Source organism: Poeciliopsis prolifica, unplaced genomic scaffold (assembly GCF_027474105.1).
Source record: "Poeciliopsis prolifica strain line A6 unplaced genomic scaffold, Auburn_PproV2 SCAFFOLD055, whole genome shotgun sequence".
In the NCBI taxonomy this organism is placed as follows: Eukaryota; Metazoa; Chordata; class Actinopteri; order Cyprinodontiformes; family Poeciliidae; genus Poeciliopsis; species Poeciliopsis prolifica.
In genome coordinates, this window is record NW_026562430.1 from 2,775,297 (window position 1) to 2,789,289 (window position 13,993).

General features: G+C 41.9%; 1 protein-coding gene across 3 annotated transcripts in view; it reads right to left on the bottom strand.

Moving 5' to 3' along the window:
• zranb3 (zinc finger, RAN-binding domain containing 3) overlaps window positions 1-13,993 on the bottom strand; it is a 91,935-nt gene that overhangs the window by 2,217 nt on the left and 75,725 nt on the right. For 2 of the 3 annotated variants that reach the window (XM_055059607.1, XM_055059606.1), the window contains exons 21-22: window positions 12,664-12,795; window positions 11,895-11,999 (exon numbers count right to left, since the gene is read on the bottom strand). In XM_055059607.1, the coding sequence (XP_054915582.1) occupies window positions 11,913-11,999; window positions 12,664-12,795 (219 nt within the window). In that variant the 3' untranslated portion in view covers window positions 11,895-11,912. Of the gene's footprint in view, window positions 1-7,977; window positions 8,963-11,894; window positions 12,000-12,663; window positions 12,796-13,993 lie in introns of those variants that run through there. The other variant, XM_055059608.1, reaches the window with a different exon arrangement.

Here is a 13,993-nt window from a genome sequence, read left to right on the forward strand (position 1 = left end):
GCGGTGGAGGCGCGGGGAGACCAGGAAGATGGCAGCCGCCATTAAAGCGAACGGAGAACTCCGCGTCCTCCTTCTCACACACACCCACTCGTAATAATAACAGAAGAAAAAGCATGAATTGCTTCCTCACACACCCACTCTCACACAGACCATGCATAAACATGATGCAGGGCAGTGCCTTACACACACATTGATGTGCGCGCCACCTGTGTGGGCTGTTTGGCCTCCTCATCCAGACCTCTCTGGTTTTAATTAGCCTGCTGCTGGAGTGTTTTCCTTTTTACATTCTCTGAAGGGTGATGATAACGGCTACAGTCGAGATGGAGGCTCTCCGCTGGTTTGTTTCATTAGGGAGAGCATAATGACCCTGCAATCACAACACCAGGAAAATACCTCCCCTAATAATTATTTTCCTCCTAATGGTTCGGTTTATACACGACTCTGGCTTTTGTCATCACGGCGGAAAGATTTATTCATCATTTTAATGGGAATAATCTATACATGGATTTGTTTGTTTTGTTACACACCTGAATCACAAATGTAAAAGGGATTTCTTTGATTAACTTCGTTTTGGAAATCAAATGAACTTGCAACTTTCTTAGTTAGCAAACGAGTGACTCATTTTTACACATTTTTAATTTTAAAGTAACAAGAAAAGACGCACAATCTATAATAATGGTTGGTTCGACAGTATGAGATAGCTGTGCTGGAGTGTTAATGCCAGCCTGAAAAAATGAGACTTTAGCTTCATTATTCCTGTCGTGTAGCGTTAGCGCTCTGTACGATTCCCCATAATTGCTGCACATCTTCCCCGATTTTCCATCAGCCCACTTCCGATTAAATTACCGTGAAAAAAATTAACATCGCCAAAAAACTTAAAAAAAAAAAAATTTAAAAAATCAATTCTTGTTGCTTTACCTGCCAGTCACCACAAGGTGGTGCTACAATCCACATTTTTATAGCCAAATCAAAACAAACCAAATAATTAAGCTAAATACTGATAGCTGCATGTCAGTAAAGACAAATATCAAGTTTCTAAGTTGAATTTAACTATAAAATCAAAGTCCAAATCTGGAGGCTGAAAATTTCTGTTCTTAAGTTGCTGACATTTGCATGACTTGCTTGAAAACACAAAAACCTGATTGCATTATTCCCACAAATGTCACTCCCAGTCCTCAAGTCACCTCTAAATCAATTATTTCCCTTGAAACTGAAGATAACGAAGCAGAAATCCAGGAATTTTAAGCCAATAATAAACAAAAGTAGCCATGAAGCACATTAAGTGAAAGAATGTATGTTGTGATTTAATCGGAGGAACGGCCAGTTAAAAACTGTCTCCTTTCTCGCCGGTTCGAGAACGTCCTGTACCGAAGGGAGCAAAGGAAGCTTTTCGGCTCATTGGGTTTCTGTGGGAAATTCGGCTGGATGTCATCGGTGTAGCAGCGAAACAAAACGTTATGGATTATGAGTGCGAGTGGGAGTGTGAAGAGGAGGATGAGTCGAGAAAGCTGAATTGGAGAGGTGGGAGTTGAAGCTTTCCAAAGCTGGATTTGGGTTGACAGAGCATAGCATTTTTTTTCCCTTCCTCCAAGAGCGGTATGCTGAAGCAGTGGGGGTGCTTTATTGATATTTTTAGGTTTTAAGATGCAATAAAAGTGATTGAGTTGTGTAACTACAGCTTGAATATAGCACTTACATGACAATGCGGTAACGCTGAGTCAAATCTAACAGCATTGGCGCTGAGATAATAAAAAAAAACCCTTGTTTTGCTTATGAAACATCCGTCATTTTCCATCAACATATCTCGAACGGTGAAGTTGTGTGTGCATGTGTGAGAGGCAGTGATTCACACTTGTGTGTGTGTGCATCTGTGGGTGTAAAGCAGCTAATCCTCCATGTGTGCCTTGAGAAATATCCAGAAGATGCACCTGCTGCAGGATAATTCCTCCACTGTGCTCATGTCCTCTTATTACCTTTGCTTTCTGTTCGCTTCACAATGAAGCAGCCGCAGAAAACGCACAACGCAAAAACAAACAACTAATAATGAAGTAGATCTGCTCACGCGGAGTTACTATGCAACATCCTAATGCAGCATAATTAGTTGACACTATCCTGTTTTTTTTATGCAAATGTTTTTGTTGTGGTTACTGAAAGCACCGCCATCATCATTACCTACACGAGTTATGCTTGGTGTGAAATCATCTGAAACAATAGCCCTGAGATATGGACTTGACGGGGGAAAAAATCTGAATTTATACACGAAAGAAAGAAAAATGAAACTCAATACATTTGCAAGTAGAAGTAATTAAAGAGTGTTGGGCGTTTATTGGAATACTACACAAACAAAAAGTTGAATCTGAAGATAGCAACTTTAGAAAAAGAAAGCAAATAATCATCCAAATAAAAGCAGTAAGACTTGGAAGCGCCTATAAAAAAACGTAAGAATAAAGCAATGGTTTAGGGGTGCCTGTACAGCTGCACTTTGGATAGGGATAACTCTCAAATGAATGAAATCATCATTCAAAAACTTCATTTTGCATTTAAACTATATGGCACATTTGCTGTGGCATTGCTAAAATAAACTTCTTGATATTTTCATCTGGCATTACATCACTTTTCATCAAGATCTTGTATCCTCGGATGTCAACTTTCTCCAAAATCTTTTATCGACATTAAAAGACTTGAACCTCAAGGTTTGATCACAGAGTTATGGATTTGCAGCTCGTCGTCTCACTAACTTTTATGGTCTTGTTGGGACTGAAAATAGAGGTTGAGATTTTGTTATTGACGTAAATCAAAAGGACAATCAACAAATCCGATCTGCTGTCAAGAAAATCACTTGCAATACCCGATCAGGTCCGGCTTGTACAACCGCTGATGTGTTCCCAAAATATGGTGATGTTAATGGAGACGAGTCTGGCCAGGGCTGACTGAGAAAGAGGATGAAAAAAGCAAAAAGCAGAAGAAATCTGCAAGGTTTCAGCGCTTCCAGGCTGAAAACAGGACGAGACAAGATGGTATTTAATCAACCAAGAGTCACGGCCGGACTGGTACTAAAATAACTCTGGAGTTTCATCCTCCAAATTCCTAATCACCTAATCACAATTTATCAGCAGGTAAAATGGATCATCTGCCATCAGCTGCTAGCAGACAGTGAAAACCTGTTTTTTCTCCCTCCAGAGTTATAGCCTGCTCACAAATACAGCAGATAAGAATCTAGGACAACCATGTGTTCAAAAAGTCAAATTATCGGATGGTGTTGGGCTGCTATAAACACAGGCAGTGTGTGGACATGGCTTTCACCCTCTCTAGCAAAGATAGACCTCCTGGGTTGTGAACACATCCAACTCCCTGAAAGGTCTTCGCTTCTCCAGGTGCATGCGGCGGACACCTCGCTTCCTTTCATCGCGGCTGGCAGAACCTGCCCGCTATCACATCATTAAATAAGATTTATATCATCACATGGAATAATTCTGTGTGGGCCGACGGCGAATGCCGCTGCGGCCAACTTTCCCCCTTTTTCCGCACCAGCCCACTCACACGGTAACTGGCATTACTGCATATCCAGAGAAAAAGATAAGAAGGGTGGGTGTGAAGATGTCCACGGCTCAGCGGCCAAATGCTACCCACTCAAACAGCCAAATGTGGGAGTGCTTCTCAGCACAATTTGAATGTGACACAGGTATAAATGGTGTTGAGTGAGGTGGCAGACTGATGAAAGACTGCATGCTTTTCATTCAGCTGTTTTTAGGCAATCGTGTTATGCATATGTTTGCGTAGTCTTAACAGTCAAGAGGATAAGAAGCTTCTTGGTGTGTAAACAGGCCTGACTCAGGTAACAGCGAGCGAAGCTCTTACATCACACTCACAGCTTTGGCTAAAAGTGAAAGTTTAAACACTGTGGTATGTAAGATCCCTCCTCTCTTTCCACCAAGAAAACACCCAAACGCAAAATCACTCTCCAACTTCCACACAGCTAAATCACACCTAACACCTCAGACGCGAGCTACATGCGCTAAGTGCCCTTTTAAAACTCAAACTTTTTTGTTCTCAAGCTATTTATTTTCTTTTTCCTTTTTAGTTTTTGAATCATGACCAAAGGGTGTTAATCATCTTGTGGCACAAATCCCAGATTTGGATCACGTTTAAAGTCGGTTCAATTGTTGCAAAGCCTAAAAGCAAATCTGTCCACCAATAATTTACTGAAAAACACGTAAACTGTTATGAGACACCCTGCGGAGATGATTCAACAGGCTGTAGGAGCATTGTTAGCAGCGCCATGCTGGAGTATGACCTCAGCTTTCTCACTTTGGTGTGGAGCAAATTTTGTACATTCAGCTACTTCTGTTCAATTGAACCTTTTGGGTAACTGTATAATTGCAACACCTTGATTCCTGCTTTTGTAGATTTGGTATCATTGTCCAAGCTTTAAGATTAGCTACCAGAAAGACGACTTCACGTTTCTTTGACCAGACTACATGTATCGACCATTTTTGCACCGGATGTCGGAACATTGTCCAAGGGGTTTGCGTCACTCAGACATAACTTTGTCAATAGCCCAAAACAGACACAATCCTCAGTTAGCTCACACAAAAGGCCCTGCATAAGCTAAAGGCTACATAGCACCCAGCAGCTTTGCCTTTATCCCACGATCCTGGCTTATTCTTGCACATATTTATGGTTTCTGCCCTGTGGGTAGTTTCAGTAAGCAGGTCGGTGCTAAGCAGTTTTTCTTTCCTGCTCCTCACTTTAAGATGTTTACCTTTTTTGGCTTCTAGCTTAGAGGTTCTGGACTTCACCTGGATCGAGGTAATGACAGATGTGAAAGTACTCACATCTACATATAAAAGGCTATATAAAAGCTAACGCTGTGGTTTCTGGGTTGTGATAATGCGCGCTAACATTTGTTCCTACCTCGACATGAAAGAGCATTTAATGCTGCGAACCTGTTGCTCTTTTTTTTTTTTGATCCAGGATCATTTGGAGCTTCAAAGGAAATACTGTCAGGAAACAAATGAAAGTTGGCTTTAAAGAGTTTATACTCACAGAAATATGTAAATCAAATATTTATTTTCAAGAATTAAAACTATTTTACTGGAGAAAGTGGGGAAAAAGGCAGCTTGAACAGATCATCCAAACAATTTTCGCCAGCTGGACCCATGCAGTTGCCTACTGATATCATCCAAGTGGAGAAAGCCTTCATTTATTTCATGCAGCTTGCCCAGACAAGCTGTCAAAGGATCGTATTGAGTGCAGGAATGTGGATCAACATTCACCTCGAAAGAATCCATTCATAACGATTTCCACTGCGCTGAGGACGACATTCTGCAAAATCCCAAATCTGAGACTATAGCCGATGCAATGACGCGCGACAAGATATCCGCCGTTGTTTCACCGCTTCGTGCCATGTGTTCGAGTTATTATGGGATGTTGTACCAACGGAGCAGAGGGCTGATGGAAGGCAGCAGCAATCGCCCTCTGCTTATTAGACTAGGGGCTGGCTGTGCTCATTAGGCCGACGGCAGTACGATGGGGATCTATTCTCCTGAGGTGACCAAAGGTGCTTACAAAGACCTTCCAAGTCCCAGTAATGATACCCCAGACCTGTCACTCTTGTCACAAGACTGACATGACCTTTTTCTGGCTCGTGTGCTGAAGAAGAAAAATGTCCTAATTTTACTGAATGAGGCAAGAGGAGGCGCGCCGTTTCCTCCCAAAAATTGCAAAATTGTGTCCCTCCGCTCTGCAGGCGATACAATGATGTTGATTTCCTTTTCACGAATGTCAACAAAGACCATTTTCCGTGTGCTTATCGGGGTGATTTAAGTGATTGCGATTCAGGTTTTAATCTAAGCACAACAGTCAGACCTTGTGCCATTAAGACCTATGAAATAGAGGCATGCTGAGCAGCAGCGGAGCGGCTGAATAGATGTCTGGAAGCAATCTGTGAAAGATGTCTGATCAATGGTCTCCAAATGAAATGAGAGATGAAAAGATGTCTTTTAAGGCTCATGAAAAGGGAACTTTGTTGGTGGGCGTTTTTGTTCAGCTTTTCCATTTTTAACCTCAATCATTTGAACACGGCACACATGAAAGAGGAAAACGGTAATAGGGTCGCCCCACTGTGGCCTTTTTCCTCTGATGTCAAGTGTCCCCCGGACACTTATGTGATTGCATATAACATTTCAAAGACGGAGCTGCATGTTTAGTGAACGCGGCTCATTACTTTATCTGGATTTTAGGTGCTTCTTATGGATGAGGCTGGCCTGGTACTTTCCCGCAGTTTAACCCATAAAATGAATGTGTTTATTTTGATTTTATGTGACACACCAACAAAATAGTCTTTGCAAAAAACCTCAAGCACAGTCTAATTAGTTGGAGAATGTCCACTTAAAAGTCTAGGATATTTTACATGAATGTGTTTAACCTAAACCGTTCGATGTGTTTTTTGCGCCCCCTACATTTCTTGTAGCAAACTGCAACCTAGAAATTTAACAACTACAGGATTTATCACAAAATTACAAATACATCAGACATCATTTCCATGCACTACATACTTAGGTTACCTGTGCACCACACATTTTTCTTCCACTCAACTTTCTACATCTTCAAGCACATAAGCCTGTGACAGCATTGTGTAACTTTTGCACAATGTCCTAGTCTTTTAAGACACTTAAAACAATATTTACGGTATTTTTTTCTTGGTATTCTAAATTTTTTTATGTGCAGGTTTCCAGTAAGAATTGATTTTATTTAGAGATAACAAAGAAAATAATTTTTTCAATCATAAAACTTGACAAAATGTGTATCTAGATGAGTGATGTCAGTAAGTTTGTAACTGTTTCGACGAGCCTGTTCTGCTAATGAAACATAGATGAAATTACATCATTCCTAAATTGCTTTACCTTTTCTAGAAAAATGTGGTCCGATCCTGCCCTGGTGGCGGTGGGGGGCTTTCCAAACAAAGCCTGATTGTAATGGGCCGCATGAAGCGCCAGTTTAACCCTCACACATACAAAATGAGAGAGAGCAGGAGCCAAGACATACATTAATCCTCGCCAGATTGGGGACTTTATGAATTACGCTGAGAATCTTATCTGTTTCCCCAGATCTCCTGTTGGGTGAAGTGATTGCATTTTTTCGGTCTTAATCCACACCACGCCATGCATCTTGGGAGGCAACCGGGGAGCCATCTTGTACAAATAGAATTTAGGCTCGACAAAAGCCATCTCCAGCTGAGCAATGAGAAAGCATCCTTTCACCGCTGCACGTCCCCTCCCAACCACGGCGAGTGGCATTTGAAAATAGCAGGCAGAGGTTTTCATGGAATAGTTGCTATTGATTTCTGTGTAACTTTTCTCCAGCCGCAGCCTCTCTTGGGAGATCAGCTGTGCATATGACACTCATCAGGTTGGATAAGCCCATTTCGTCAAAACGCCTTCTGTTGCGGCCGTCCTCGAGAAACGGTTCTGCTTTGACATGCAGCCAGAGAGGGTGTGTTAATGAGATTAATTAAACTGCTTATGAGTGATGGCCCTCCACCAATTACCTGGGCCATAATACCGTTTTCCCCAACTCAGGGCGAGCGCTATAAACGCGAGGATGCGGCAAGAAAATGATTAATCATCTCATCACCATCCCAGGAGATAATATGACAATAAAGACAAAAGCATCTCATCAGCTGTGGTTGACTAAAGCCAAGAGTTTCTTCCTGAGCCCAGATTCTTTCGTGTTATTTGGCAAATTTAGGGATGCAAACAATTAATCAGATAACAAATGCTTTATTAAATCAAAATGAGTTCCAATCAATTGATTAAAAACATCCGTTAAGACCTTCTTTCAGTGATGATGTTTGGTCGCCATCCAGCAGAGGGAGCTGCAGGTCATCCTTAAGCAAAGCCAGATAAAGAAATAAAAATGGCGGCGCTATGCCAGCACAATAGGAACGTGAAACAATCCAGACAGAGTTCATGTGGAATAAAAAATGCACTTTATGCGGTTCTGCTTTGACATGCAAACACTCGACAGTTAACTTTTCAACCAAAACTAATTATTGTGACATAAACTAGTAATTTAATAAGTTATTAAAAAACATGCAGCGCCATCATTCTACTACTTCCTGTTTTCTTCTTCAGGGTTTGTGCCAGCGGTCACGTTCGCTTGTAGATCATGTGACTCATGAAAGGCTAAAGAAAATGTCTCCACTGCAGTTTGGCAAAATTAACCAATTCCAAAAAAACACCTCATGTTGGCGTGTTTCCATTAAGCAAATTTATTTCCTAAATTTCAAATTACATAATTATCTGGTCAATGGAAATACAGCTAGCTACAATTCTTGGTGTGAACTTCTCCGTTTCACATATTTTATTCTTTTCATCTTTTTTTATTTTTTGATCAAGCAACCAAAGTAATTATATTTTCTCAGTAAGTTTAATCACAATTATCGTAACACAGCTAACACAAAATAATGCTAAAATATAACGTATTTTTCTTTTTAATTTAGCATATTATGAAACATTTAGCATTTCGTTGAAGAGGTTCAAGAGTAAATTCAGGTTAAGAAAATGGCCGTTTATTAATCAATCAATGAAATCAATCTACGTCATGTCCTTACTACCGGTGCAGCCTTTTAAAACAGAATATTATTTAAATGCCACGCTGCAGAGGTGTATTTGCTTGCTATAATTAGGTTCTGCAGAGACAATGCCGTTCCCGAAGAAAGCGGCGGGGTCCGGCCTCCCCTGAGTGTCCTTTTCCCTTTCCCCTCGCCCAAGGGCACGAAGGGTCAACGGCGCAGAGGGAGCGCAGCGGAGAGCGTGGCAGCCAGGAACCAAACCACAGCGGGGTCCGGCCGCCGATTGGAGAGCCGGCGGCTTCACGCGGCGCCCCGCGCCGGCTTTTATTGGCCGTTCTCCATCACACCTGTCACACTAGATTGGGTTTGTGGAAGCGTTTCCTTTAGCTGAAAAGGCCAAAGTAGATTATAGGGTCAGGCAAGGTTGAAATGGATTACGGCTGGAATGAGGGCAAATAGAGCGGCCGGCTATCTGAATTGCAAATCAGGAAAGAGTAATGAAGGAATCCGGACAGTTTGCGGTGCGGTACAACATGTCCCAAACGCCTGAAGAAGACAGCTTTTGTGTGAGAAGCAAACCTACATTTACATTAATCGTTCCTAAATCTCATGTAGTATCTGTAATTGAGGAATTTCCTATGGAGTTAAGTTACAGCCCTATTAATCTATTTCTTAATTTGCTGGGGGACCCCAGGAGCCCAATGAAGGCCCCGGGGGTCCTCTGACCTACATTGGAGAAATGATGCATCTATGAGGGGCATTTCTTTTTCTCTCTCTGATGCCATGATAAGACCAAAAACCTTCACTATGTGGACAATTACTAGGCAAGTGAATATTTCGACCAGATCATCATTTTCAGGCATATTTTCTTTCTCTAACCTGGATAAACTTTAATGCTTGTTTTTTCAAAATGGGTCAACAAGTTGATTTAAAAAGTCTCTTGGAGGGATGCAGCACTAATAAAGCCAAACAATTTTTATTCTAAAAACTGACTCCATGATCCATATGATCGTTTATCTGATTTTCACATATGAATCATTCGCTTGAGTTTCTTAAGATGGTACTTTTTTCCAGAAAGAACTTTTCTCCCGTTTCCTTTTTGTCACCAACTGTGACTTTCTAATTATATGTGCTTATTTCCGCCAGATCTGCAGCTAATTTAAGCCTTGTGACTTTTATCGCCTGTGCTGTTGCTACGAAACCCGCGGGGACGTCTCTGCAACTGTAACATGGAGACGAAAGATATTGATTTCGGAGAGGCGAGCTGGGGTGTTGGCCTCATCCTGATTTAAAGAAAAAAAAACAAGAGGGAGTAATGTGTTTGAGAGCAAACATGGAAACCTCTGCGGCCCTCCGTCGGCGTTTGAGTCCGTCTTTATTACCGAGATCACCTGCGGGGGAAGCGCTTCTCCTCTGGGGTGTTTTTCCAAACGCAAACCGAAGCGCTGCTCTTTACCCAGCAGACCTTCTGGGAGGAACATGAGACGACTTCATCGGACTGCCGCCTCATTACAGGCTTCCTCTGACAAACATACGTTTCCCCTCCTCTGCCGAACCGATTTCTTTATCCACACTTTCCTTACAACTTCCCCGTCCTGCCACACACATCTTTTGGATGTAATAAAACAGCAGATCAGAGTCATTGGCTGCTGACAGGGACTGACACTGAAACCTGCTGTTGTTGGAAGGCTGCCTGGGAGATGTTCATTACTCACAAAGCTTGTCGGTTTGGACAGGAGAGGAACAACGGTCTTATTAAGTAGAGACCTGGAGCACCCGTAGGGGAAATACGCGCACGCACGCACCTACGCGCGCCCCCACGCGCTCTTATCCGAGGGAGTTTTGACGCGACGCGTGAAGTTTGGGGCTGTCAGAGGGAAACGTTAAAGTTTTCCAGGCGGTGGCGGGATTGTGCTGAGGTAGGACTCTGACACGCTTGACAGACGCGCTGTCAGGAGGAATGCGACGGCCTCATTCTCGCAGGAGCCCGCTAATATTGATTGGAGTTTTCTGATGTCTGGCTCATTGTGTAACGCTCTCATACACACACACACACACACACGAGGAGAAAAACAGATTCAATATTCCCGACATGGCTGAACCTGAAGCCTTGTTTCCATAGTAACTCGGCTCTCCCGCTATCTAAACATAGCCTTGCGCGGCTCTACCTCTGCTCAGATCATCAAGCACAGCTGAAGAGGATGTAGATGCGTGGACATGGATAATGTTCCTGACTTGAGGCGATGAAATGATCTCCCAGCTGAGAGTATTTACAGATAAATAAAGGAAGACAAGGATAAAAAAAAGAGAGAAAAAGAATAGAGCTATTTATTTCTCCCATCCATCATAAGAAGAATTGCAAAAAGTCCACATGTTGAGGACCAAGCAGGACACCTGGCTGTGTTTTTCTGCAGCACCGTTCCATCTCCGTCCCCTCAATTCATCTCACCTGCTTTCACTTTTTCTTACCTTTATTATGTGTTTTTCTTTTTTACCAAGTTTGCAAAATCTTAAAATAGAAGCATCTCTCTAAAAACACGCTCCACTTCAGCCTGGAGCGAAAGAGGAAAAGGGGGCCGTCATAAATCAAACCCAAAGCGCTCGTGACGGTTCGGGGACGAGAGGGAAGTTGGCTGAATTTGCATTTGAAGCAAGTCGTCACCATTGTTTTTTCACCTTTTAGATAAATCTCTTTCGGAGCATGTTCTGATGTAATGAGGGCTAGCAGAGACGGGGGGAGTAGGGCTGATGTCATCGGGAAGCGATGCATCCAGATATGTCAGGGCGGCGCCGCATTAATACGTCCTGATTTTGTCACTTTACAGACAAACTTCAGAGGTTTGTTGGGATTTTATTTGAAAATTCAACACAAACTTGAGCTGAGCGGTTTTTGAAGATGTCATTTTTGGAAAATCTGGATTTATTTTTCTACCACCCCAGGCCGCCATCTTGTTTTCCAGCTTCTATTTATTTGGATTTTGAATTCAGGCCAACTCTACAATAAAATATTAAACCCAGTTTGTGATTTTTAGTAAAGGCATAATATTAAGAGAATTAATTAGTAACTTTATGAAAACGCCCACATGAAAAATTAAAAATCACAAAGAGGAATATTGAGCATCTTGTGAAAACTTTGTAAAGTTTTACAAGTAGACATCAGCATCAAATTATTATCAGCACTTTACTTTGAAATGATTGTCTGTTTCATTGGTCTGTCATAAAGTCCTAATAAAATAGAATCTGAGGATTTTTTTTTCTCCACACATCTTCAAACAGTCACTGTAAATCAAAAAAAAAAAAAAATCCAACCTAAACCTACTTTCACTGTGAAGGCGTTTCATTTCCTGATGAAGAACCTGGTGATGTCTGACGCTACCTTGAGGTTCTTTATCTGGCTGCGCTCTTTCACTTGCAGAGCCGTCCGCTGTGGAGAGAGAGACAGAAAAAAGAAGCAGCATGATGTAAGAGTTTAAACCTGCAGTCGGGATGGGAGGGATCAATATTTCGGGCATGTTTAGATTGAAGTGTCTGCAGGGCTGGCATGAACAGCGGAGAAGATCCCCTTATCAGGAGGCCCAGTGCTCCACATCAGTTCATGGTCGTCTACATGCGAGGCTCTCTCCTTCCAATCTGACACCCACTCTGACTAAAACGCTTTCTGGCGTGAAAGCGGAGCGCATTTTGGGCGACAATGCAAGCCGTGTTTTTATTTTGAAACCAGTAGAGTCGCCTCTCTTTCAGAGAAGTACATTTTCTGCGATTATGGAAAATTGAGTGAAGGGAAAATGCGAAGCACCCCGCTTCAACAAGTGCTATCCATCAATGTGTCATGCGGCCACATCATGTGATGCTATTATGGGGAGTATATAGCTTTGAGGGGGGATAATGTGACTTTTGATCAATGTGTTTGACCACGGATTGCATTACTGACACCGTATGTGATCCTCAACATGAGCGATGAGAGCATCTTCTGAGGGGAGCTTTATCCACTGCCAACCTTAAATGTCAAACAAATTGCTTTTGCCCCTTAAGGCCCTCTGGCTTTAAAAGCCACTCTTTACGCCTGTTGATGCGTCGTGTGAACGTACATTTTTGTGGCAGGTGGTGCAGAGCGTCTGCAGGTTGTCCATGGAGCACTGTCCTCCTCCTCTGTAGACCGGCTGGATGTGGTCCACCTGCCAAAAGTCTCCCTCCACCGGCGCGCAGATCATCTTGTTGAGCTACGAACGTAACCAGAAGGCGACAGAGTGAGTGTAACTCCACATTTTTTCTCCAAACCATCCATTTCTACTGCTTTTTTAACCTGTTTCATTTAGATTTTATGAGAAAGATCAACACAAAGTAGTGCAGTTGTTAATAATTTTATTAAACTCAGATCCTGAACCGCACAGCATTCTGGGGGATGTAAGCTTGAACAGCTATCTGTCCTGATATTGAATGAAATTCTACATAATTCTATGCTTTGTACTCTGATTCAAAAAAACACAAATCAATAATTATTGATATTGACCAATTAGAAAACCTTGACACAGTTTTCAGCCCAACTAGTGAAGAAGCAGAAAAATGACAGTTTTTGAAATGTATACAAAATAAAAGTCAAAAAGTGAGACATATATTTGAGCATCTCCAAATCTTAATATTCAGGCTCGAGATGGATTTTGGACTGGACTTTGACTAGGCCATCAGAGCACTCCATCCATTTTAAGGTTGCTGCAAGCAACTTTTCACATTACAACCCTCTGCTGTGTTCTTTAGTCTGCAAGACGCCGTTTTGGTCTCCAAAAATCCATAATTTCCCTTCTACTTTATAACTTTACTTTGTTGGTTTATCATAGAAAATCCCCCAAAATGGGAGAAAAAAAGCATAAAATGTGTGGTTACTCTTTGAAGTTACTGTTCACAAATGACTCAACAAATCTCTGCACTGCAGAGATGCTTCTTTGGAGAATGTTTCTCAATGCAAAAAAACAGAAAAGAACAGATAACAAGAGCAAATTGCAGAAGAACTTTTCCTTAATAGAGCTTCAAATGTTGTCATAAATGCAAGGATGTCAGACCAGCTCCTTAAAACAATATCCTCGCTGAATCACGGAGGGTTAACTTTGAACCACTCGCTATCCATCATCATCAGATGCCCCTGGTACAGCCATATAAATCACCTGAGTGACCTATATAATGGGCAGGTGTAGGGAACCTTCATCATGGAGAACTCGCAAGTCTGTCTGATGAAGTAGGCAGAAATTAGGTTAAAAATACCACAGGGAATTCTGCGCCGCGGTAAGATACATAACTCCTTAAATTATTTAACTTTCTCCCTTTGTTTTAACTTTCCAAGTTACGAAGACAGTGCTCTAAAACACAAAAGATAAACTTACTTAATCATTTAGTTCGGGAGACGTTTACAAACTCTGGAGATGT